General features: G+C 49.4%; 1 protein-coding gene across 5 annotated transcripts in view; it reads right to left on the bottom strand.

Moving 5' to 3' along the window:
- The window catches only part of Tyk2 (tyrosine kinase 2), a 32,596-nt gene extending 13,253 nt beyond the window's left edge, over window positions 1–19,343 (bottom strand). For 2 of the 5 annotated variants that reach the window (XM_028872437.2, XM_037207723.1), the window contains exons 1-10: window positions 19,238–19,343; window positions 18,794–18,958; window positions 16,737–16,894; window positions 14,439–14,649; window positions 11,950–12,073; window positions 11,196–11,343; window positions 10,529–10,692; window positions 2,833–3,199; window positions 1,648–1,848; window positions 1,408–1,565 (exon numbers count right to left, since the gene is read on the bottom strand). In XM_028872437.2, coding sequence (XP_028728270.1) covers window positions 1,408–1,565; window positions 1,648–1,848; window positions 2,833–3,199; window positions 10,529–10,692; window positions 11,196–11,343; window positions 11,950–12,073; window positions 14,439–14,646 — 1,370 coding nt within the window. In that variant the 5' untranslated portion in view covers window positions 14,647–14,649; window positions 16,737–16,894; window positions 18,794–18,958; window positions 19,238–19,343. Of the gene's footprint in view, window positions 1–1,407; window positions 1,566–1,647; window positions 1,849–2,832; window positions 3,200–10,528; window positions 10,693–11,195; window positions 11,344–11,949; window positions 12,074–14,438; window positions 14,653–16,736; window positions 16,895–18,793; window positions 18,959–18,986; window positions 19,150–19,237 lie in introns of those variants that run through there. The other 3 variants (XM_028872438.2, XM_028872439.2, XM_037207722.1) reach the window with 3 other exon arrangements.
- Window positions 19,344–26,889: the final 7,546 nt, after the last annotated feature.

Below are 26,889 nucleotides of genomic sequence, written 5' to 3'. Positions count from 1 at the left end.
AGTTCAAGGTCATCCTCAGCTGTATAGAATTCAAGCCTAGTCGGGCTAAATCAAACACACTGTCTCAAAAGTCGAAACAAGGGGCCATTGAGATGACTCGGGTACAGAAGCTAGCTGCCCAGTCTGACGACCTGAGTTTGATCCCCAGCACCAAGATGGTGGGAGAGAAGGGACTCCTGTCAAGTATCCCGTGACCACTACTCATGGGCTGGCTGTCCTGGTGCACACCACCACATCCGGCCCAAGCAATGCTGGGGACCGAACCGAGGGCTTCATACACTAGCAACGCTCAGTTTCCTGCAGCTGAGCCATAGCCAGAGACTAGACTGTGTTTGCTGTATCCGTGCGTGCATGCGTGCGTGCGTGCGTGCGTGCGTGAGCATGGTTGTGCACGGCACTGTACGCATGTCAGAGGACAACCTCGGCCGTCAGTCCTCACCTTCCGCCCTGTCAGAGGCAGGGACCTGTTGCCGGCCACCATATACACGGGGCATCACGAGCCTCCAGGGATTCCATCTCTACTGTGGCTCTGTGGGAGTGCTGGGCCTCCACACACAAGCGACTCAGCCATGTGCCTTCTAGGGGTCCAACTCCGACCCTCACAGCAGAGGGCCGGCACTTTATCCACTCAGTCATTTCCCCAGTCCCCGAGACATCCGTACGATTTAATTTTGAAGGCTGGAGAGGTGGCTCAGACGGAAGAGGGGCTTACTGCTCTTCTGGAGGACTCAAGTTCGGTTCCCAGCACCCACACTGAGTGGCTCACAACCATCTGTACTGTCTGCTGCAGGAGGATCCGACACCCCTGGCCTCTTTGGGCACCTGCACTCAAGTACGCAGACATCCGCACACACATAATTTAAAATAATAAAAAATAAATCTTTAAAATTTAATTTTGAGCTGGGCAGTGGTGTCATATGTCTTTAATCCCAGCACTCAGGAGGCAGAGGCAGGCAGATCTCTGAGTTCGAGGCCAGCCTGGTCTACAGAGTGAGTTCCAGGACAGCCAGAGCTACACAGAGAAACCCTATCTCGAAAAACCAACAAAATTTGATTTTGAGATAGGGTCTCACTACGTAGCCCCAGCTGACCTGCTTGGATTAAGTTGTACACCACCACAGCTAACCTCTTTTCTTAAGTATCCAGACTAAGCTATTTTATTACAGTAATGAAAAATGGACTAGTATGAGGGCCTTGATATCCCGGAGGTGGCAGCAGCAACAACAAAGATGGGGACTGAAGGGAGTCACACAGAGGCCAGACTGAGACGCAAACACCGTGGCACACTCGTGTGGCCCACAGCTAGATTGGTGTGACAGCAGGCGCACAGACACACACGAGGTAGAACGCAGGAACTCAGCTTCCGGCAGTGCCAGCCCCTGCCACCCTCGGGCCACCATCACTCACATCAGGGGCCCGTGGATGCCATTCTGGATGCTAGTCAAGAGCCTGGGGGGTGCCACCTCATGGCACAGGTAGTGGCTGGAGTCAGCGGTCAAGCGGAAATAACCATCCACCAGGGCCACAAAGGACAGGGCCTCGGCCCGGGAGCGGAGGCACAGCAACTGTGGGCCGGGGGACACGGTCAGGGAGCCCGGCAGGACAGACCCCGGCCTCCTCCGCCAGCCTGGTGCCCAGGGACCCCACCAAGCACTTGTTGTCCTGCAGGTGGATGTGCACGTGACATTCCTTTAGCACCACGTGGGAAATGTCCTGGAAGTCACAGAAGTAGGTCCAGGGTGCTTGCCCGGGGCTCTTAGCCAGCTGCTCTCCAGGCTCAGGGTCCTTGGCTTTCTTCCCAGACCGGTTGCCTTGGGGATTCCCTCTGTTGTTACCTCTCTCAGATTCCTAAAAAAACAAGCCAGGGGGTGGGGAGGGGGCCAGGGAACAGAGCAGGGCATGGATAGTTTAATGTCCCCTCAAAGGACAGAAGGAAACTGGGCTCAAGCTTCTAACTCCCAAAGTCAGAAAGCTACAGGAAGATCACCACGAATTCCAGGCCAGCCTGGGCTACACAGCTGAGTTCCAGGCCAGCCTGGGCTACACAGCTGAGTTCTGGGTCAGCTGGAATTATAGTACAGACTAGAATACTAACTCAAAAAATAAAAATAAGCTGAGCAGTAGTGGTGCACACCTTTACTCTGAGCACTTAGGAGGCAGAGGCAGGCAGATCTCTATGAGTTCGAGGCCAGCCTGGGCTACAGAGCGAGTTCTAGGACAGCCAGGGCTACACAGAGAAACCCTGTCTCGATAGATAGATAGATGATAGATAGATAGATAGATAGACAGACAGACAGACAGGTAGATAGATAGATAATAAAAAAAATAAAGAACCCTCAGCCAGGTGGTGGTGGCGGCAGGGGCGGCGGCGGTGGCGGCAGCGGCGGCGGTGGTGGCGCACACCTTTAATCCCAGCACTTGGGAGGCAGAGGCAGGCAGATCTCTGTGAGTTCTAGGCCAGCCTGGTCCACCAAGTGAGTTCCAGGACAGCCAGGGCTATACAGAGAACCCTCTTCCAAAAAACAAAACAAAAAATAAATAAAAATAAAAACCCCCTCAAGGGCCAGGGAGACGGCTCCACAGCTAACGGTGCCCGATGACCTGAGCTCCAGAGCCCACATGGTGGAAGGAGAGAAACCACTTCCCCAAGTTGTCGCCTGATCTGCACATGCACACCCTAGCACGCCCCTGCCCATCTCCCACAAAAAAATGGAGGGGTGAAAAATCAAAGGAAGAACATAAACAGGATAGATGGGCAAGCCTCCAAAGCCAGGTGAGGACAGGGCTCACTTGGGCCGCCCTGAGGAGCCCACAGCTAAGGTGAGTGCTCACCTGCATCTGCAGTGGATGCCACTGGATACCTCCGGTGCCTGTCACCAGTACCTCGTGGGTGGGAAGCCTGGTGGCCAGCTCTGGGCTTGGGTCCCCAGTACTTTGCCCACTGTTCTGCATGTAGCAGGGGTCCCTCTCAGGCTGGTCCAGTACCTCCAGATGACACACCGGAATGTGCTCTGAGCCAAATCGAGGAGCCAGCCGCTCCAGGGTGGCCAAGTACTTAACCATCACAACCTGCTGCGAGAGGTGGCCAGGCTGAAAGGCCCGCAGGAATCGCTGGAAGACTCTGCGGAGGCGCAGGCGCGTGAGCGCATTGTGCTGGCGGATGTGCTGGCGGAAGGAGCGAGGGATGCAGTTCTTAAAGCTGTAAAGAGGAGGCGGAGACATGTCAGAGCCTGTGCAGCCAGACAGGCTGGGTGACCTGGGGTCAGTGGCTTAACCTCTCTGCTGCCTATGCACAAGGCTTATGTCATGAACGTGGAAATAAAGAACTCAATTCATATGACTGTGGCTTCTGCCCTTAATCCCAGCACTACACAGTGAAATTCTGTCTCGAAAATTTTTATTTTATTTTTATTCCTTGTGTGTGAGTGTTCTCACAGGTGGTTGTGAGCCACCATGTGGGTGTTGGGAACTGAACTTAGGTCCCCTATAAGAGCAGCCAGTGCTCATGAGCACTCAGCCATTTTTCCAGCCCCTTACCTTAGTTTTTATATTACATAATTTACGCCAGGCTGGCTTGGAGCTCACTGCATAGCCCAGACTGACCTCAAACTTGAAGTAATCTTCCTGGTTCTACCTCTTGAGTCCAAAAATTACAGGTGCATGCCACCACATCTGGTTCTAATTTTTCTTAAATTTATTTATTTATATTTTATGTACATTGGTGTTTTGTTTGCATATGTCTGCATGAGTTGCAGACAATTGTGAGCTGCCATGTGGGTGCTGGGAATTGAACCCAGGTGCTCTAGAAGAACAGAAAATGCCCCTAACCTCTGAGCTATCTCTCCAGGCCCTAACCCTAATTTTCGTCTTGTGTTTTGGGACAGGGTCTCATGTAGCCTGCTGTGGGATAATGCTTTTGTACACTGGTTTAATAAAACATTAGTTGGCCAGTAGCTAGGCAGGAAGTATAGGCGGGATAAGCAGACAAGGAGAATTCTGGGAAGAGGAAGGCTGAGTCCGGAGACGCCAGCCCACTGTCCAGAGAACAGCATGTAATGGCACACGCATAAAGCCACAGAGCACGTGGTGACATATAGATTAACAGAAATTGGCTGAGTTTAAGTGCAAGAGCTAGTTAGTAGCCGGGTGGTGGTGGCGCACGCCTTTAATCCCAGCACTCGGGAGGCAGAACCAAGTGGATCTCTGTGAGTTCGAGGCCAGCCTAGGCTACCAAGTGAGTTCCAGGAGAGGCGCAAAGCTACACAGAGAAACCTTGTCTTGAAAAACAAACAAACAAACAAACAAACAAACAAAAGAGCTAGTCAGTAGTTAGCCTGAGCTAATGGCTGAACAGTTTTAATTAATATAAGCCTCTGTGTGTTTACTTGTGTTAGGATTCTGCCCTTACTCCAGCTGCATGTCCACACATGCGCAATTCAGGATTTAAGCAAAAGGTCTTGCATCTTATGTCATCGGCGTGCCCTGGCGACTACAGACACAGACCCCATCCTCTCTCTCTCTGTGCTCTTTCTCTGCTCTCCACCCCCCCTCCAGGCCTGGCTCTCCTCTCTCCCTTCCCCCCTTTTCCCTCCTAATAAAGCTCTGAAAACTAACACTGGGTTCTGTTGTGACCGTTACCTTTCCACACGGTAACCTGTGCTGCTTGCCACAACCAGCCCTGCCACCAGCGCTATTGACCATCCTTTCAACTTGGGGGATGCGAGTGGGAGAGGTTTGTCCTGACTGCCGGCAGACTGGGACACAGGAAAACTTCCAACTACAGTAGCCCTGACTTGCCTTGAACTCTTGTGTTGCTAACCTTGAACTCCATCCTCCTGCCTCTACCTCCCAGGTGTTCATCAACCAGACCAACTACTATTAGCTAATCTTTGGAGGGGACTAGTTCTTACATTGTAGCCCAGGCTAGTCTAGAACTTTCAATTCTCCTGTCTCAGCACACTGGTAGCTGTGACTACAGGTCCTTGTCACATGCCTGGCCAGAGACAGACCCTGAGCTTCCAGAAACTGCCTAGGACTTGATATTTGAGCCCTATAGTGCCTTCCAGGAGTCTATATCCTGCACCCCAGGGAAGCCCACTCTGTAGGCTTGGGTTTTATAGGGTTTTCTCTTTTCCGTATGCGCATGCGTGGGGGAATCCACAAAAAGCGGGTCACAGACTCCTCTCCCTCTTCCTCCCTCTCCTTGCACGACCATTTCCACAGGCCTAAGCACATCTTCCCTTGGTAAACTCTTACGGTGGGCTTTGTTGTACCTCGTGGCTTTTCTCACACGGTAAACAGCGCTGCTTCATAACTAACATTGATGCGAGACGAAGCAGGCCCTCCCAGCGCTCTGCGACCGAGACCCCGTACGGAGGTTTGTTCGATCTACGACTGCCCACTTTTTCATTTGCCAGGCTGCTGGACCGCTTCACAACACTGGCTGCTCTGATTGGTGATTTCCCCTTTCCAATCTCTAGCCATTTCCCATGACTGCAGCCTGAGATATATTTCTTGCTGTGGGACCCACGGGGGGAGGGAGGGATGTTCTCACCCTTCTATCTTAATGAAATGTTGCTGATCCTCACTTGATCTTGGGGACGCCTGAGATTTTAGTCTTGGATCATGCTTTTTTTTTTTTTAGTTTTTTCCCTCTGCCGCAGCCATGGGAAATGAGGCTTCCTCCTATTACTGCCATTCCTCCTCTGAGAAATGCCTTAACTATCCCTTAGATAACGATAAAAATGGCCACAAAATGGCTCCTTGCATCCTGATATTTCACGAGAATTATCTAACTCCTGCCAGTGAATGGGGAAATGAAAAGTTATCTTATCCCCAAGCTTTGTTTACCTAAGCTTTTTCCTTCTTCCTTGATTCCTTCTCTCCTGCCCACGTGCTCCTGGACATGCAACCTGAACCTGAGGAATCTCTGACTTCAATAAACCTTTAGCCCCCTCTACCTCTCCGATATCGGGCCGCTCCAACCGCCCGACTCTGGCTCCCACTTTCACTCCTCCTGACACTTGTTCTCGAGCTGCCCTGAGGAGCACAGACGAGTTTGGGATCAGGCCAGGATTCATGCAGACGAGGTTCATCAGACTAATGCTGCCCATCCATCAGGGGCTGAGGCAGTTCCCTATCAGGACCCACATTGGGATTACAATATCCCGGGTGGTTCTCTAGCTAGGGATCGATTTATAACCTGCCTCCTGGCAGATCTTCGTAGGGCTGCCCTCAAACCAGTAAACTATGAAAAGCTAAAAAACATAATTCAAGATAAGGAATAAAATCCTTCTCATGTCTCCCAGATCTTCTCCCGACATCAAGGGCTAAACTTAAGCATCTGGAGAGAGGGTCTCCGGCTCCACAGGCAGAAGTCTTGGCGGTGGCATTTAAGGTGTACCATGGGAGAGATGAGAAAGCCCATAAACAGAACTGCCAAATGCTGGCACATGCTATCCGACCGGCCGCCCAAAGGCCTTCAGGTCCCTGTTTTAAATGTGATAGAGAAGTCCATTGAGCTCATGCCTGTTGATACAAATATAAACTACTTTTATATTCCTGTTTAAGATAATTTGTATATTGATAAAAATACAGAACTATATTTGTTCTAATGTACATATATTTCTACTCTTATTTGAAATATTTGTATATTGATGCAAATGTAAATTTATATCTGTCATACTACTGTATGTATGTTCTATTTCTGTTTAGGATATTCTGTATATTGATATATATTTAAGAATATTATCATATTGCATATTGCACTATATATTCCTACCTCTGTTATAAATATCTTGTGTAGCCGGGTGGGCGGCACACGCCTTTAATCCCAGCACTCGGGAGGCAGAGCCAGGCAGATCTCTGTGAGTTCCAGGCCAGCCTGGGCTACCAAGTGAGTTCCAGGAAAGGCGCAAAGCTACACAGAGAAACCCTGTCTCGAAAAAACAAAAACAAAAACAAAAACAAAAAAAGCAATCTCTTGTGTATTGCCACAATTTTGAAGTCATCGTTCTTTACCATACATTTGATTATAGACTGTTTACCTTGTTTACATGAAGCCTTAGTCCTTAGGTTATTTCGGTAGGTAAGACTTATAGATTTATAGTCACCTATGCTTGTCATCTCTATAGTTACGTTAGTTAGGTTATCCAGATTTACAGATACATAGGTCAGATGGACAGGTAATCTTCAAACACTTCATGGACCTAGAGAATATGGCATTTAAAGAACTTAGAATTCTGTTGACGTGAGACACAATTGCTCCGGGCAGCACCAATTTGATCCTGAGAGAATGTTGGGATTCTGAGACATTTCCATTTGGAAGTTTGTCTTCTTGGCACAAAATGGCCTACTGGGCAAAGAACTGCCCTTGCCTCGACTGCTGACAGTACAAACACAATGCTGTCCTTTCTGGACAAGCGGGACACAAGGAAAGCAACCATTGTACTCTGCCAAGACAGGGTAAGATGGTCTTTCAGAATTCCTGCTTCTGAGAATGGTCTGTCAGATACTCTAGGCCTGTAGCCAATTTGAATGCACCAACAATGCTGAGAAACATTAGGTGACTGTCCAGGCTGCCAGCTGTCTCTGTCTACTCTTGCAAGATTCCCAAAAGTTGCTTACATTCATCTACCATTTCTCAGGTACCATTATATACCTTCTCAGGTCTTTGATGGGATTGAAGACTAGCAGTTATAGTTACAACTTTATATATATATATAAAATATCTTAGATAGAACATATTAAGTATTAGATTCAGGTTCTTTAGGATAGGACACCTTTTGGAATGATCTTTGTAACATACCATTTACCTATGGTCCAGACTTCTCTGGATTTTAATATGTGTTTCTTGCTTGATATTGTTCGCATTGGTTGTAGTTCCATCTTATCTAGGTCATTATCCCTCATTACTCCTGGACAATATTTTATAAGCATTCTTTTGTATATAATCTTGTATTAGGTTAGAACCTTCTTATTTAGACAAAAGGAGGAGATGCAGTGGGTAGCCATTCCAGCTTTGATCTGGAAGTTCCAACCCCCATTGAGGCTTCAGTAACTGTCACGCATACAAGGCGGGGCCAAGAGAGGACCCTGAAGACCTGAGATCTGGATGCGCTGCCTGCTCTTGGTTCCCGGACCCTGGACACTAGAGGTAGACCAAATAGAGTTCTCCAGAGAACACTGCCGGACTGCACTACGTCTTCCCCAGACCCTGTAGCCTATCCTTTATTTGTGAGTTACCCCACAAAATAAACCTCCCTTTAAACTACCTGGAGTGGCCTTAATAATTTCACCAATACATGCCGACCCTGCCCCACGCGGGCCACCATCTGGGCCTTGTCTGAAGTGCCACCGAGAGGGACACTGGTCAGCTGACTGCCTCGCTGCACCTCGTGGCATGGGGACATCAAACAGAGACCACCCTCCAGCTGTTTTCCTAGGCTTGGCCGTGGGTGAGGATTGAAGGTGCCATCTCTCACAGGGAACCCAGGGTAGCCAGTACAGTATCAGGCTGATCCATTTCCTTTCTTTTGGACACCAGAGCCACTTACTCAGTCCTGAGGGAGTTTTGGGGTCACACCTCTCCTTCTCATCTCCCTATTGTTGGGGAAGGGGGACAGCCTTACCTACCTCACCAGACCCCACCACTTAATTGTATTTTCAGGAGTAACCCTCTCACCCACACATTTTCAGTTGTGCCAACCTGCCCTGTGCCCCTAATGGGACGAGATTTTCTAGCTAAGGGAGGAGCTTTGATTTCATTTGCTCCCCCATGTGCCTCACTCCAGACTCATCAGCTTCAGGACACTCTCCTGTCTCTACTGACCACATTCTGCTTCATCAGCTTCCCTCTGTCTCTAATAACATATTCAAATCTCTAATTAACTACTCAGCTAACTGTTACAGGACCACCGCAGAGCCAGAGGCCAACGACCACCAAGTATACCTAGGCAGTAAGGAATAGTAACAGTCCAGAGGTATTTACACCCCCAGACTCAAAAGGGTCTGGACTCTGCTAAACTACTAAAGAAAACAGGTGCCTTGAGGTTTGTCTTAGATAAGGCTGATCTCAGGTAAAAATTGAAAGCATGTTTCAAATTTCTCTCTCTCTAACACTAATCAATATAGCAGAGTACTAAACATTATAATATCATGGCTACCAGTTCAAGATTTTAAATTCCCCATGTCTGCTTCTTAATTTGTTTAAAAATTCTTCCCAGCTCCAGAGCCAGCTTGAATCCTCCTGGACGGGTCGTATCCACTTCAGCAGCACCTTGTCAGACCCAAGCAGCCACAGAGGCCTAAGCAGCAGAAGGTGTTCCCAAAACAGCAGAGAACAATCCACTACCTCAGGACATCTGACTACCCCAAAAACCCCCTTCCCTACTCCCAAGAGTTAACCGATGCCCACCGAGTCAGCAGGAAGCAGTTTCAGGGGACAAGATGCCCCCATTCCTGTTGACCCACCATTTTTTATAAGCAAAGAGTCTGGAATGTTGGAATTCCTGGCCACTCCCCCAGCTACATGACCGCACATGCGCTGTCCAGTAGCCAAGCAAGAGGCTTAGTCATCCCAGGGCCTTATGTCCTATGTAATCCATGCACTTCATGGTCACGTAATTTGCACGCAGTGTGATCACGTAATCGATGCACATGCGTGGCATAGCTATGTAAGCCCATATGCGCATATGTGAGGGATTCCACAAAAAGCAGGTCACAGACTCCTCACCCTCTTCCTCTCTCTCCTTGCCTGACCATTTCCACAGGCCTAAGCACATCTTCCCTTAGTAAACTCTTACGGTGGGCTTTGTTGTACCTCGTGGCTTTTCTCACATAGTAAACAGCGCCACTTAATAACTAACCCTGAATCCACCTTTCTTTCTTTCTTTCTTTTTTTTTTTTTTTTTGATTTTTCGAGACAGGGCTTCTCTGTGTAGCTTTGTGCCTTTCCTGGAACTCACTTGGTAGCCCAGGCTGGCCTGGAACTCACAGAGATTCGCCTGGCTCTGCCTCCCGAGTGCTGGGATTAAAGGCGTGCGCCACCAACGCCCGGCTGAATCCACCTTTCTACTCAACTTTTCTACATTGCATGTTTGTATTTCTTTTTTTCATTAAGACTCTATTATTATTATTATTATTATTATTATTATTATTATTTTATGTGCATGCTGTGTGTGTGTGCAGGCGTGTGTGCGCGCGCCAGTGAAAGCCAAAGCGGGTTTTGGAGCCTCTGGGGCTGGCGTCTGGGACAGTAGTGAGTTGCCAGATGGACGCGCTGGCAGCGGAACTCAGGTCCTCTGCAGTCAGGTCTGCTGAGTCATCTCAGCCCCAGGTTCGCATTTCCTTTAGCTCCCAGACTGCTTTACAAGATGAGAGCTCCCAATACTTAGAGCTAGTATGAGTACACAATAGGTGATCAATAAGCGTGCTGGACAAATGAGGGCAACATGAAAGGTCCACCCTGGGTCCCCGGGTGTGGGGACCCCACCCGCTTACTCCCAGTCCTCACTCCACGTCCACTCACCTGACCTCTCTGGCCACCTCTTCCAGGGGGACGCCACGGCAGAGGGCGAGGTGGCAGAGATGCAGGAAGGCCATGCCCAGGCTCTCGTTCTTAAAGTGGTGGATCTCTTCCTCACTGGACAGGTCCCGCAGAGACACCACGTCGTTCAGGAACTCGTGTTTCCCCTGAGGGGTAGAGGGATGAACAGAGAAGGGTGTGGGGAGCGTTTTGCTTTGTTGCCAACAAACTGTAGTTCTCACTTCTAGGCACCTTGTGGGGGAGGGAGAGATAAGAATGTTCCTAGGAAGCTCAAATACACATCACATACACCACCTCCTCAGGATCTTGAGACCATGGCAGGTATTACTAATCAAATACAGCACTCATTCACCCCAAATTCTTTTGGTAAAGACAGCTAAAAGACCCCAGCTACACTCAGGAGGCAGAGCCAGGCGGATCTCTGAGTTCAAGGCCAGCCTGGGCTACCAAGTGAGTTCCAGGAAAGGTGCAAAGCTACACAGAGAAACCTTGTCTCGAAAAACCAAAAAAAAAAAAAAAAAAAAAAAAAAAAGACCCCAGCTAGGATGAGCAGAAATGTATTAGCTGAAGTGGAGTGGGAAGCGGAAGGGAGTCCTTAACTGGCCCTATGTTCCCCCAAATAATCTAGACTTCCCATCTCTGCTCACACCTGCTCAAAGAGGTATTCAAAGGAGGCAGAGTCCAAAAGCTGCACAGCCTGCTCTGCACGTTCCGAGGAAGTCTCTGTCCCTGGGAAACCACATCGGTACACAGCTGGCTCCTGGGGATTCATGCCATGCCAGTTCCGGAAGTAAAACCTGCAGGAAGGGTATGGGTAAGCAGAGCCAGGGAGGAGGCTCAGCGGGGTGTGTGTGTGTGTGTGTGTGTGTGTGTGTGTGTGTGTGTGTGGTGTGTGTGTGGTGGGGGGGGGGGGGGGGGGGGGGGGGGGGGGGGGGGGGGGGGGGGGTGGTGTGTGTGTGGGGTGTGTGTGTGTGTGTGTGTGTGTGTGTGGTGTGTGTGTGTGTGTGTGGTGTGTGTGTGTTGTGGTGTGTGTGTGTGTGGTGTGGTGTGTGTGTGTGGGGTGTGTGTGTGTGTGGTGTGTGTGTGTGGGGGGGGGGGGGGGGGGGGGGGGGGGGGGGGGGGGGGGGGGGGGGTGTGTGTGTGTGTGTGTGTGTGGTGTGTGTGTGGTGTGTGTGTGTGTGTGTGTGTGGTGTGTGTGTGTGTGTGTGTGTGTGTGTGTGTTGTGTGGGGGAGTGTGTACCTGCCAAGCCTGAGGACCTGTGTTTGATCTGAGAGACCATGGCATATATAGTGGATATATCGAATTTCCTTCCACACATGGGCACTGGTGTACACACACACACACACACACACACACACACACACACACACACACACGCTCCTTCCAAGAGGCCTTCACTCACCTCATTCGGAAATATAGCCTTAGGTTCACATCTCGGGATGTATCTAGGACGTGGTTTGGGGGCAGCCAGGCCTTGGCCTGCGCATCATAGAGGGCAAAGAGATTCAAGCAGGGTGGAGTGATACCTGGAACATGGCGGGATGAAGTCAGAAGCCACATCATCTGCAGACCTGAGCTCTGAGGATCCTGCAACCCACTGCCTCCTGTCACATACCCTCCTGTCTATAAAATGCCAAAAACTGATATACACACAAGGCAGTTCAGTATTTTCACCATCCCAAGGCTTCCCAGAACTACATTTCCCAGATTCCTTTGCAACTAGGACAGAAACATTGGACTAAATGGCACAGGATCCCAGAACTCTGGAGGCTAAGGCAGAACAAGGTCATTATCTGCTACATATCAGTTGGAGGCCAGCCTGAGCTACATGAAACCCTGTCTCAAAAACAAAACAAAGCAGGCTCAGCATGGTGGCACATCCCAGCTCTCAGGAGGCAGAGGCAGGAGGATCTCTGAGTCCCAGGCCAGCCTGGTCTGTGAAGTGAGTTTTACGACAGCCAGGGCTACACTGAGCAACCCTGTCTCAACATACAAATAAACAACAGCCGGGTGGGGTGGGTTGGGGGTGGGGGTGGTGGTGGTGGTGGTGGCGGTGGTGGCGGCGGCGGTGGCACATGTCTTTAATCCCAGCACTCGGGAGGCAAAGCCAAGCGGATCTCTGTGAGTTCAAGGCCAACCTGGTCTACAGAGCGAGTTCCTGGACAGGCACCAAAACTACGCAGAGAAACCCTGTCTGGAAAAACCAAAACTAAACAAACAAACAAACAAACAAACAAAAAACCCAACAAAAACAAAGGTTTCAACCTGTCAGATAAACATAAATTGCTCTCCAAAGTTACTACAAGTAGCTTCACTACAGGCTTGATCAAATAAGGCACCTTGCTACGAAACAGCTTTCTAATATGCCAACCGCTCTGCTCAAGTCTTCCATGGCTCCCTGCCCATTGAGCAATCCCAACCCCTTCAGTATTGAGTCCCTAGGACCTGGCTTCTGCCTCTGGTGCTTGATTTTAATTCCTCTGATTTGAGATAGGCTGCTCAGAGCCCAGGCCTTGAACTTCTTTCTCTGCTTCCGGCCTCCACTTCCCAGAGAACTGGGAGGACAGTTTTGCACCATGAGGCCTGATTCTGGGGTGCTGGGGTGGAAGCTACGGTTCTGTGTGCTGGGTAAGTGTTCAACCAGCCGAGTGACAAGCTCAGCCCCGAGTTCCAACTTTTACTTCCTTTTCCCAGTTCTCAGAACCCGCACCCCAGTCAGCCTGAAGGTTTTTTGGTCCCTCGAACAGGGCTATCCCCTCGATCTGTGTGGAGGCCATTTTCCCTAGAGAGTTCAGGTCCCATGGCTCACATCACACAACAGGAAGCAGGGCCGTGAGAGACGCCACAGTCCGGCTGCCACACATTCCCTGTGACGGTGTAAACATGTCCTAACACTCACAAGTTGAAATGGTTTTTTTTTGTTGTTTTTTTTTTTTTTTGTTTTTGAGACAGGCTTTCTCTGTGTAGCTTTGCGCCTTTCCTGGGTCTCACTTTGTAGCCCTGGCTGGCCTCGAACTCACAGAGATCCGCCTGCCTCTGCCTCCCGAGTGCTGGGATTAAAGGTGTGCACCACCACCGCCTGGCACAAATTGAAATCTTAATCATCACAAGTAACGTGTTCATGGAATTTAAGGGCAGAACTTTTGACATGTGATTAGGACTAAAAAGGTTATGGAGGTGGGGCCTAACGACAGCATTAGTGCCTTTATTGTGGGGGGTACAGAGGACAGAAATTAGAACTTTGCACAAACTGGGCAGGTTCTACTGATCCACACCCTAACCCCTCACTGGGGGGTTCTTTTTTTTAAAAAAAAAAAGATTTATTTATTTATTTTTTCGTTTTTTGATACAGGGTTTCTCTGTATAATTTTGCCCCTTTCCTGGAACTTGCTTTGGAGACCAGGCTGGCCTCGAACTCACAGAGATCCACCTGTCTCTTTTATTTTATGTGCACCGGTGTTTCACCTGCATGGATGAGGTCTGTGTGAAGGTACAGACTGCCAGAAAGTGGAGTTACGGACAGTTGTGCGCTGCCATGTGGCTGCTGGGAATTGAACCCAGACTCTCTGGGAGGACAGCCAGTGCTCTAAACCACTGAGCTGGGGATTTCTAGGCAGGAGCTCTACCTCTGAGCCTCAGACTTATTTTATGAGACAGGGTCTTCATGTGTAGTTAGTTTGGCCTGGACCTTGTGATCCTCCTGCCTCAGCTTCCCAAGTTCTGGGATCACAGACAGCCCTGGCTCAGCACTCTTTTCCTTTCCTGCTGCCCCTCTAGAATAACCATCCCCCATTGGCCCTGGCTTGAGCTGGCAGTCAGGACTCATTCCTTTTTGTCCAGTGACTGTGAACCATACCATCAGGCACCCCCACCCTGGGGCTCTACACTCACCGACTTTATGTGCAATGTGGATACAGATGTCCTCCGCCGTCAGAGATGCCTGGCTGAAGGTGACCCAGGGCTCCCCGCCGTCCGGCCCAGCCCAGTGCAGCAGCACCATCAAGCTGCCTGTGGGCACCAGGGGCTGAGCGTTTCTGCCATTGGCCGAGCTGTCTTCCGGGGTGGCTCTCCGCCGACACAGAGGCATGTTCGTTACCATTCACTGCTGGTTAAGGACAGGCCGTCAGCTCTGGGCCCAGAGGCCTCTTAGCTCCTCAGCCTTAAAATCACCCAGGCTGAAGTCCAAAGAAAGAGTTGGGTCTTGCCTTCCCTCAACCTCAGTTTACACACTTGTTGGATCGCTGGTTTTAGTGATAGCAAAGCCATCTTATATTTTTGTTTCACTTAGTTTATTTAGACAGTCTCATGTAACCCAGGCTTGCTTCCAACTCACTACTGTACTTTTTCTTAAAGATTTGTACGTGTGTGTGCGCGCGCCCACATGTGTGGGTGCCCACAGAAGACATCAACTCCCATGGAACTGGAGTTACAGGCAGCCATGAGTCACTAGACATGGGTGCTGGGAACTGAACTCTAGTTCTCCGGAAGAGTAGCAAGTACTCATCCTCTGACTTTGAACCATCTAACTAGGCCACATTTTTTTTCTTTTTTAAAAACAATTCTTGCTTGGGAAACAGAGGCTGGTGTATCTCTGAATTCAAGACCATCTGGCCTACAAGATGAATTCCAGGACAGCCAGGGCTACATAAAGAAACCCTGTCTCAAACAAACACACAAACCCAATTCTCAGACAGCCCAGGCTGGCCTCAAACTTACCATGTAGCCCAGGATGGTCTTGAAGCTCTGATCCTAATGTTTGAATCTCAAATGCTAGGATCACAGGTGTGCAACTGTTTCTTTGACTTTTTAATGTCTTTTTCTTTTTTTTTTGAGACAGGGTCTCACTGTATAGCCTGGTGTTGGCCTGGAACTCACTATGTACAACAGGCTGGCCTTGAACTCACAGAGATTTACTTACTTCTGCCTCCAGAGTACTGATATTAAAGATGTACATCAGCCCAGAATGTTGGAGCATGCCTTAAATCCCAGCACTTGGGAGACAGAGGCAGGCAGATCTCTGTGAGCTTGAGGCCAGCCTGGTCTACAGAGATAGCTCCAGGACAGTCAGGGCTACACAGAGAAACCCTGTCTCTAAAAACCAAAAATGAATGAATGAATAAATAAATAATTAAAAAAAAAAAAAAGGTGTGTGTCACCTACCACCCAGGAAGTCTTATTTAGTCTGAAACAAGATCTCAATATGCTTTTTCCAAACCTGTTTTCAATATCTACATTCAAGCAATCCACCTGCCTCAGCCTTCCAAGTAACCAGAACTACAGCCGTACAGTAGTGCCAGCAGACTGAACCTGCCTGTCTTGTTTTTGGGAGGGCAATGAGGTTCACAAGCTCCATCTATCTAGCTCATGCCAGCCTTGTGCTCCAAACCCTCCTGCCTACTAAAACTGCAAACACAAGTTGCCACACCCTGCCTTCTCCTCAATAAACAACCTTGCAACAGTCTGAACAGCCACCCTGAGGTCCACGTTGAGGAGAACCCTTGCCTACTATCCCCACACTTCAAAGGGAGGCAGAAGGATCAGGAGTTAAAGGCTATCCTCAGATACCTAAGGTGGTAGAGACCAGCCAGGGATACATAAGATCCTGTCTTGAATAAATAAGGGCCTGGGAGACGGCTCAGCGGGCAAAGGCACTTGCCTGAGCTCTATCGCTGGCAACCACACGATAGAAGGGAGAAAAACTGACCCCCAAAAGTTGTCCTCTGAGCTACACGTGTTCCACATATCCTTATAAAAGCAGCATAATGGGACTGGAGAGACGGCTCAGTGGTTGAGAGCACTGGCTGCTCATCCAGAGGACACAGGTTCAATTCCCAGCACCCATATGGCAGCTCACAGCTGTCTGTGACTCTAGTTCCAGGGGATCTGACACCCTCACACAGACATACACTCAGGCAAAACATCAATGCACATAAAATAAAAATTAAAAAAAAAAGAACCACCCTAACAACACTAAATAAAAATAAAATAAAATAAATTTAAGCCAAGCATGGAGGTGAATGTCATTAACCCCAGAACTCTGTGAGTTTGAAGCCAGCTTGCTCTAAGAAGTTCCAAGCTAGCCAGGGTTACACAGTGAGATTCTGTCTCAATCAACTGTCAATCAACCAACCAATCAGTTTCTGCTCTGAACAAAGCTCCCAGAAGGCAGGCAGGTTTGATGCAACAGACCTGGTGGTGCGTCCTGGAGCTTTCTGTGTGACCTCAGGCCATGCACTCAACCTCTCTGGTCCTCCATTTCCCCGAGGGAATCCGAGATGCTGAGACGGTTGCTACGGAAAGATGTTCCAACCTGGTTCTGCATGGTACTGGGTGAGCAGGAACCCGAACTAGGCAGGAAAAACAACAACCAAATATGACCCAAGGAGAATCCACTGGGGTGGAGGTAAGAGCAGAGCAGCATGTGTCCTGCACGCAGGCTCCAGGCTTCATCCCAGGACCACCAAAAGAGCAGTACTTCACTGTGGGGCCAGCGAGATGGCTCAGCAGGTAAAGGGGCTTGTGGCCAAACTTGACAACCCAGGTCCAATCCCTTCACATCCTGAAGAGAGTCAACGGCTCTGCTGTCCTCTGACCTCCATGTGCACATACATGCGTGCACACTCAAACACAGGTAAAGACATGCAACCTAATTAAATCATAACAAGCTTCACCATCATGATTTTTCTTTCCATCCCCAAGATCCACCCCAACAGGTGACCAGGGCCGCTCCGACTCCCCTTGGGGGGATACTCACCTTGGCTGCCACATTTCAGGGACAAGATTCCACAATTAAAAAAAAAATTCTGGGGAGGGGGGCAGGAAGGGGGACAACAAGGGAATCTGTGGCTGTTATGTAGAACTGAATGGTATTGTAAAATAAAATATAATTAAATTAAAAAAAAAAAAATTCTGGCCGGGCAGTGGTGGTGGTGCACGCCTTTAATCTCAGCACTCGGGAGGCAGAGGCAGGCAGATCTCCGTGAGTTCGAGACCAGCCTGGTCTACAGAGCGAGATCCAGGAAAGGCGCAAAGCTACACAGAGAAACCCTGTCTCAAAAAAACAAAAACAACAACAACAACAAAAATTCTGTGAGCATGGTGCATGTGTGTGTGCATGGTGTGTGCATGTGTGTACAGGCATATATGTACATAGTATATGTATGTGTGCATGGCGTATATGTGTGTACATACTGTATGCATGTGTGTGCTGGCATATGCATGTATGTACATGAAGTATAAGTGTACATTGATAGTGTATGGATATGTGCAGGTATATGAGTGTGAGAGTGTGTGTAGGCGTATATGTGCATGGTATATGCATATGTGTGCATGGTATATGGATGTGTGCATAGTGTATACAGGCATATATGTGCATGGTATACGCATGTGCATACATGCATAATGTATGCATGTGTGTGCACCTAAGTGTGAAAGTCTGTTCCCTGTGTGCACATATGGAGACCAGAAGTGTACATCAGGCCCTTCCTCTGTTACTTTCCACCTATTTTTTAAACGTGTGTGAATGTTTTGCATGTATGTCTGTGCTGTACCTCATGCGTGCCTGGTACTGATGGAGGCCAGAAGAGGGTGTCGGGTTCCCTGGAACTGGAGTTATATACATGGTTGTGAGCTGCCACGTGGGTGCTGGGAACCAAATCTGGGTCTTCTGGAAGACCAGCCAGTGCTCTGAGCCCTGAGGCCTCTCTCCTGAGACAGTCTTACTGAACCTAGGGTCACTGTTTTGGCTGGGCTGTCCTGGGAGCCCCGAGGACCCTCCTGTCTCTATCCCCTAGTGCTGGGGTGACCTGTGGCTGCTGCCACGCTCCACTTTGAGTGCTGGGACTCAAACTCCGGTCCTTATGTTTGCAGGCACTTTACCAACTGAGGCATATCCATTCATCCTTTATTTATTTTATATTGGTCTAACTGTGTAGTCCAGGCTATCTTGGAATTCACACTTTCCTCCAACTCATGGTGATCCTTCTGCCTCAGTCTTTTAAGTACAGGAATGATGCACTATATTCAGTATTTTACATATATGTGTGTGTGTGTGTGTATATATATATATATTTATATATATATATTTATATATATGTATACTTATTTTTTTCTTCTTTTGAGGCAGCGTTTTACTATATAGCATAAGCTAGCCTAGAGCTCACAGAAATCCCCCTGCCTCTGCCTCCCGAGTGTTGAGATGGCAGGCATCTCAGCCTTGAGCCCACCAGCCTTAATGATTATGTTACCGTAAGGGCACCGAAAGTCAGATCTGCCGGAACTTGTCTCCTCTCTGGGCCAGTTCCCTCAAGTGAGCAGGTACCAGTGGTTACTTCAAAGGCTCGCTGGGCAAGTGTCTGGCACACAGTAAGCGTTTAATAGATGCCGACCATAATCGAGTTCAAGACGCCATCCTAGGAACATGGGGCCTTTAGAACTCACTTCCTCTTTCCCAGATCCCGATGATCCCGGCCCAGCTTTGAAGACGAAATCTGGGGTCTCTACTTGCAGAAGCTGCATCTCTCCCCACCCACCGCCCGAAGACCTGCCGACCCATCGGGACCAGGCAGTATCTGCACTGTGCACGCTCAGTGCACAGTGCGGAAGCAGCGGGTGCTCCGGGTCCAACTCCGGGGAAGTGGTGGCGCCCCGCCTCCTCCCTGCCGGCGTCCCAGGGGCGCCCCTGCACTCACCGTTCCAGGGTACTCAGGCTTAGACCCTGGACCCGCCCCACTGCCGCGGAGAGCGGGGCGAGTCCGCCGCTGCCGCCGCGCCGCTGGCCATTGGCCGCCTGCAGCGCGCATGCCCCCTGCCCGCAGCCCGTCCCACCCGCCCACGACCCTACGCTCCTATTGGTCATCGCACAGGAAGGGCGTCGCTCCGAACGGCGGTGGAGGAGGAACGTCTTAGCCGTGATTTGTTGAAGCGGCAAGCGGAACCGATGAGGCCTCTGCGATTGGGCGTGCGAGATGGGGGCGGGAACGTAGACCAGGGCTGGCGGAAGAGTGAGATCTGTGGGCAAAGGACCTGGAACCGGCCTTGCCCGAGCTTCTGCAGGCACACTTCTGGGCTTGGAGACTGCAGTCGCCCAGACTTGAGGCTCCCGGTGTTGTCCCTTCCCATCCAACCTCTCCCACCACCACCCCTTTCTAAACACGGGGCTCATGTAGCCCAAGCACCACCCACATAAGCTTCCTTGAACAGTATTTGGTGAAAAGACTTAGGCTGTGGCTCAGTTGGTAGTGTTTGCCAGTATGCATGAAGTTCTGGGCTCCATCCACAGCACAATTGTAAGTGTGACATATATACCTGTAGTCCCAGCTTTTGAGTGGTAGAGGAAGGCTCAGAAATCCAACATCATGACGGGAGGGTAGGTTGAGAACAATTTAGGCAATAGGAAACCCAGTTTTTAATTTGTCGAGACAGGGTTTCTCTGTGTACCCCTGGCTATGCTCAAACTTAGATTTGCCTGCCTCTGCCTCCGGAGTGCGATTAAAGGTGTGCGCTGAGGAGCCAGGTTTAAAACAAAAGTACAAAAAGTCCTCAACACTTTTCTCCATGAGACCCCAACTTTGACGCTGGTCCTGTCCTTGGTCTGTAGAGTTCCATATTAGCCAAGAGTCCTATTAATCACACCCCAACCCTTATCTCTGGCCAAGACCCTCACTTCCGATGTATGCCGTTGTCCTTCCCTCTAGCAAGGTCTGGAAGGATGGCTCAGCGGCTAAGAGCACTTACTACTTTTCCAGGTGACCCAGGTTCAGTATTTACCACCCACATAGCAGCTCATAAGCATCCATAATTCAAGTCCAGGGGATCCAACCCCCTCTTCTGACATCTGCTGGCACCAAGCACACACATGGTGCACAAACATATATGCAGACAAAACACACATGTTAACTTTTATTTACAAAAGCAACAACAAAAACTGGCATGGTGGCATACGCCTTTATTCCTAGTACTTGGGGAGCAGAAATGGGTGGATCTCTTGGAGTTCAAGGCCAGTTTGGGCAACACAGCAAGGTCTGGCCAGCCTGGGCTACCCAGTGAGACCATGTTGGGGGTGGAGAGAGAGAGAGAGAGAGAGAGAGAGAGAGAGAGAGAGAGAGAGAGAGAGAGAGAGAGAGAGAGAGAGAGAGAAACAGACAGACTCTAACATGGACCAGAGAGTTAGCTCAGCAGGTAAAGGCATTTGTTGCTAAGCCTGAAGACCTGAGTTAATGCCCCAGGTTCCACATAGGGGAAGGAGAAAACTGACTGACTCTTGCAAGGTGTCGTCGTCTGACACCACATTCTGACTTCACACACACACACACACACACACACACACACACACACACACACAGTGTGTAAAGAAATAGGAGCGAATATACAGGGAGCTACATGAGACCTTTTTTTTTTTTTTTAATGTCTGAGTGTTTTTATCTGCATGCATGTAAATGTTCTGTGTGACCTCAGAGGCTAGAAGAGGTCTTCTGATCCTCTGGAACTGGAGTAACAGGTAGTTGTATCTTAGGGTTTCTATTGCTGTGAAGAGACACCATGGCCACAGCACCTCTTATCAAGGAAAACATTTAATTGGGGCAGGCTTACAGTTCAGAGGTGTAGTCCACTATTGTCATGGTGGGACACGGTGGTGTGCAGGCAGACATGGGGCTGGAGAAGGAGCTGAGAGTTCTACATCTTGATCAGTAGGCAACAGGAAGTGAACTGTGTCCCAGATGGGGCATAGCTCGAGCATATAAGACCTCAAAGCCTGCACCCATGATGACACACTTGCTCCAACAAGGCCACACCTCCTAAAAGTGCCACTCCCTATGGACATTCAAACCCTTGAGTCTAATGAGGGCCACATCCATTCAAACCACCACAGCCACCATGTGGGTGCTGGGAATCTAACCCTGGCCCCCTTGGAGAGCAACCAGTGCTGTTAATTGCTGGGCCGTCACTCCAGCCTACTTCTTTTTTTCTTTCTTTTTTAAATTATACACCAATTTTTAAAATTTTATTTGCTTTTATTTTATGTACATTGGTGTTTTGCCTGCAGGTCAGATCTTTGAGTTACAGTGGTTAGCTGCCATATGGGTGCTGGGATTTGAACCCAGGTCCTTTGGGAGAGCAGTCAGTGCCCTTAACCACTGAGCCATCTTTCCAGCCTCCTTTTCTTCTTTTTGTTTGTTTTGTTTTGGTTTTTGTTTTTTTTGAGACAGGGTTTCTCTGTATAGTCCTGGCTGGTCTGGAACTCACTCTGTAGACCAGGCTGGCCTCGAACTCAGAGATCCATACCTTCCTCTGCCTCCCAAGTGTGTGGTGATATTGTGTCCCCCAATATATTGTGCACTTTAATAAACTTATCTGGGGTCAGAGAACAGAACAGCTGCTAGATAGACATAGAGGCCAGAAAATGGTGGCACACACACCTTCAATTCTAGCATTCTGAAGGCAGAGATCTATCTGGATCTCTGCGAGTTCAAAGCCACACTGGAAACATCCAGGTATAGTGACTCACGCCTTTAATCCCAGGAAGTGATGGCAGGAAGCAGAAAAGTATATAAGGCGTGAAAACTAGAAACTAGAATCTCTTTAAGCTTTCAGGCTTTTGAGCAGCAGTTCAGCTGAGATCCATGAGGACTCACTCAGAGGCTTTCAGTCTGAGGAAACAAGACCAGCTGAGGATTTAGTGAGGTGAGGTTGGCTGTGGCTGGTTCTGTCTCTCTGATTGATCTTCCAGCATTCACCCCAATACTGGCCCTGGGTTTGTTTTTATTAACAAGACCTGTTAAGATTCATGTTACATGAGTGCTGGGATTAAAGGCATGCACCACCACAGCCCTGCCTACCCCAGCTGTTTTACAGACACCTGTTGGCTGCTTTTTCTATAATGTAGATTTCAATGTATATTACAGACAACGATAGTATATATAAGCTTCAGAGAGTCAAGAAAGCCTTAAGACTTGGGTTCACCTCCCACAGAGCAGATGGGACTCCAGGTAAGTTCTCCTGCCAATCAACAGCCTACGTCTATTGCCTATCCCCAAGAGGGAGGCTCTAAATGTAGTTTCCTTGAAGTTCTTTAATTTCTGTCCCTGGCCTGTATGTCTTGGCAGAGTTCCCCTTGGCTGGTGGATACCATCCAGAGATCAGCCGCAGACTGCAAACTGCTCCCGAGATGAACCCTGGACTTGATGAAAGCTGATGTGAACCAGTCCAGCCGATGTGACGGCTCCTTGTCTCTTCAGCTGGGTCAGGGAACCAGATGGTTCTGATGAATGCCCCATTGTCCTAATCCCTCCTGGCCTTTGACTAGGATTCCAGCTTTCCTGGGCCCTGACAATGGTGTTCTAATACAGCAGAAGTAGTTACTGAGGACAGTACATCACCCCTTCTCCTCAAAAGGGCTGGAAGGTTAGATCCAAAGGAAATGAGGACAAAATGACGACCTATAATACCTATTGGCAAACCAAGATTATATGGCCTTAAAAATCTGTTCTTTCAGCCAGGCAGTGGTGGTGCACGCCTTTAATCCCAGCACTCGGGAGGCAGAACCAGGTGGATCTCTGTGAGTTCGAGGCCAGCCTGATCCACAAAGCGAGTTCCAGGAAAGGGCATGCGCCACACCTCCTGACAAAGTATCAGAACTCTTCAAAGTCCACCCTTAGATTTGTACTTCCTCCAGCAAGGCCACACCTCCTAAGCCTCCCCCAAACACCTATACCAACTGGGGATCCAGTGTTCAAATGCTCAAGGCTATGGGTGACTTTATCATTCAAACCACCTGAAACGATAAACCAGACTTCAGACTAAAACATACAAGCTTAGAGCTTTTTGTCAGCTTTGGGCTGGAGCCTTGTTCTTTTCTACTGAGCTCTTGTCGTAACTCAGAGGAGGCTCCTTCCTCTCCACCTCTAGTGAGGCTCGAGAGCAAACCTTGAACCCAGAGCCCTGGACTTGCCGGCAAGATCTGCTGCTTACTGACCTAGTAAGTTCACTGGAATTCGCTCATCTCCTTCCTCCCTCTCCCTTTTTCCTTTGGAATTATTATGTTTTTAGATTTTTATGTGTGTATTTTGCTGCTTCTGTGTCTGTGTACCACATGCATGCCTGGTGCTCATGAAGGCCAGAAGGCATTGGGTTCCCTGAAACTGGGGTTATGGATGGTTGTGTACTGTGTGGGTGCTAAGAACCAAATCCAGGTCTTCCGCAAGAGCTCTTGGTATTCTTAATAGCTGAACCATCTCTCCAGCCCCATAGCCAGCTCTTCTTTTCTGAGACATTGTCTTACATAGCTGAGTTTGGCCTGAAAGTCCCTATGTAGCTGAGGATAACTTTGAACTCCTGATCCTCCTGCCTCCACTCCTGTTGAAGTAAGGCTGTGTGTTTGTGTGTGGTGTGTGCATGTATGAGGATGGGAGCTGACAAGTGGTGACATTAGGCTCATAAGTGCTGGGGATGGACCCCGGGGTCTTGTATACACTAGGTAAGCACTTTACCCACCCAGTTCTGGCCACTGCAAGTTTGAGTACCCGTACTACCTTTTTCCTGTTCTAGAATGTCAGAACAAACTACTCTGTCTCCCCACAGGACGGCCACACACCATGTGGGGAGACAGGGTAGTTTGAGCTGGAGGTCCAGGCTGCTGTCCTTCCCTGCTTCTCAAGGGAGGGCTGTCTTCTCCCTGCCCGACCCTCTGTGGTGGTATGAATGAGAAGGGCCCCCACAGGCTCATATATTTGCATCTTGGTCCCCAGTTGCTGAATCTGTTTGGGAAGGATTAGGAGGTGTCAGAGGGTGGGCTTTGAGATCCCAAAGGCCATGCAAGCCATTGCCAGTTAGCTTTCTTTTTGTTACCTCCTGCTTGTATATCAGGACGTAAGTTCCCAGCTGCTGCTCCGGTGGCATGCCTGCCTGCTGCCATGCACCCCTCTATGACGGTCAAGGACTCTAGCCCTCTGAACTGACCCCCAGCATACGTCCTCTTTTATAAATTGCCTTGGTCACAGTGTCTCTTCACAGCAATAAAAGCAACTAGGACAGTCTATTTTGTCACTGCCCCGCCACCAAGGGCTCAGTAGCAGGAAACAAAGCGTGCCAAATTCACGAGCCAGCTCAGATGGGCGTAGCCCCCTCTGGAGTTCTGAATCTGAAATAGCCTGGGATCCTGTATCCAACACTCCAGATTGGTGACTCATAACGATAATGATCATAATAATCACAGTAATAATAAACAATAGCTTAGCTCATGCCTTCCCAGAGGATGTTGAGTCATAGACCAGTGGCGTTCTCCAGTGGTCCTGAGGTTTGTCCTTCACTGGTGCTCTTGTGCATGTGTGTGGTATTCATGCATGTGTGTATGTACTTGGGGAGGGCAGGGGAAACCTCAACTGTCGTTCCTTAATTGCCATCCATCTTGTTTTTCTCAGACAAGGTCACATTGGCCTGGATCGTCCCAGTTTGGGTAGGGAAGCTGGCCAACACGCTCCAATGGCCAGCCTGTCTGCCTCCCCTACTCTGGACTGGAGCTTGAAGCACCCCACCTGGCTTTTTGCATGTTCTAAGGCTCATACCTCACTCTCTTCACAGTTCCCTTTGTGGACTGAGCTACCTCTGAGCTGGCTGGCTTGTTTCCCTCCTCCTCCCATCTCCTTCTCTCCTGCTGTTTTTTTTTTTGGGGGGGGAGGGGGCAAGGGTCTCTAAAGTTCCCTTTGTAGGCTGGGCCGACCTCAGACTTAACGCCCTTCTGCTGTCTTAGTTTCCTAGATGTGAGTGCAGGCCCAAGCCTGTGGCTCATTCAAAGCAGGACCAACACCCACTGAACAGTGGAGAAAAGAAGGCACCCTAGGCTACTGGAAGGGTCTGTGTTTGCTCCTCAGGCCCAGAGGTCATGTAGAACTTCTGCACCCTAAACCTAGCCCTGGCCAGGGATAGCCAAGGGGTTTCCCCAACAGGGACTTTCCACACTAATAGAGGACAAACCCAGGTCAGTTAGGCAGTTTTCAGAAGTGGGGGATTCCCCTAAGCAGGGCAGGCTTGGGGGGGGGGGCGCTTCCCTAAAGTTACCCACCAGGTCTGGGAAAAGCCAAGTTAAGAAATTTAAAACAAAGCCCTTTCTTCGTCTTCTGAATTGGAGGGTCAGGGAACACTCAGGTCTCTCTCCTGAGAGCTGTGAGGTGACTTGCTGGGAGACTTTCAAAGAAGGTTCTATGTGGGCATGTGTGTGAAACCACATTCTCTAGAAACTGCAGAGCAACCACAGCAGAGAAAGAATAAGCTACAGGAAGCAGGGCCTGCAACAGCAGCTCGAGTTCAAGACGCCACTCTTGCTGCTGTGGGACCCCATGCAGCGTCCTGACCTTGTCAGCAAAGAGCCAACTGTAGCAACATGTCCACACCTCAGTGCTAGGGAGGCGGGACAGCAGGCCACCAGAGGCTCACCAACCCAAGAAACTGACCTCTAGGTGCCACTGAGATGGCTGAGTGGGTGGCGGCACCTGCCACCAATACTGACATCCTGAGTTCTAGTTCCAGGTCCCACATGGCGAAGCAGAGACACTGTGGCATGCATGCTCACAGGCACGCAAAATAAATGTCAGTAAAATGTTTAGACCTATTTGTGGAACTACTGTTATAAAAAGACGTAGGTTGAGACAAGACACCTAGCCCAGGCTGGCCTTGAACTACCTCCATACTCTTGCCTCAGCCTCCCAAGTGCTGGGATTATAGGCATGAACCCCTTACCCAGTTACTATGTGACAGCTCAAACTCCTGGGAGGTTAACGAAATAAAGATGCCCCCCAAGCTAGTCAAAGTAATTAATAACTTAAGTTTGTCACAGCACTTGGGAGAGCAAGGCAGGATGCCTGTCACAAGTCTGAGACTAGCCTGTGCTCCAGTGAGTTAGTCTCAAAAACCATGAGAGCTGGAGGAACTCCTCAGTGGCTAATACACTGACTGCCCTTAACCTGGTTCAACTCCCAGCATCCACATGATGGCTTATAATCTTTTCCTACGTTTAACTTTAAATATATGGGTGTGTTGTCTCGACATGTGTGTGGATCCCTGCAACTGAAGTTTGAAAACACCAAGGCTGCAGAGCTTTGTGGCTCACTGCTACCCCCTGGTGGATATTCACTTGGATACAACAGCATTCTGGCCAATTTATCCCTCCTTCACTGCCTGGCCGATCTTTCCCGCTGGCCTACTGTGTTCCAGGACCAGTGCTGTGGGCATCACAGGGGAGGAGGAGAGAAAGAACAACTGTTTAAGTGCTGAAGTTACCTATAGTCCATGGGACGTGACAATATCCAGGTTGGTGAGGCAGTCTGGCTGGCTAGGTGTTGACAGGCTC

This window comes from Peromyscus leucopus, chromosome 7 (genome assembly GCF_004664715.2).
Source record: "Peromyscus leucopus breed LL Stock chromosome 7, UCI_PerLeu_2.1, whole genome shotgun sequence".
NCBI lineage: Eukaryota > Metazoa > Chordata > Mammalia > Rodentia > Cricetidae > Peromyscus > Peromyscus leucopus.
Note: the sequence above shows the minus strand (reverse complement) of the source record. Positions and strands in the feature narration are given on the sequence as shown.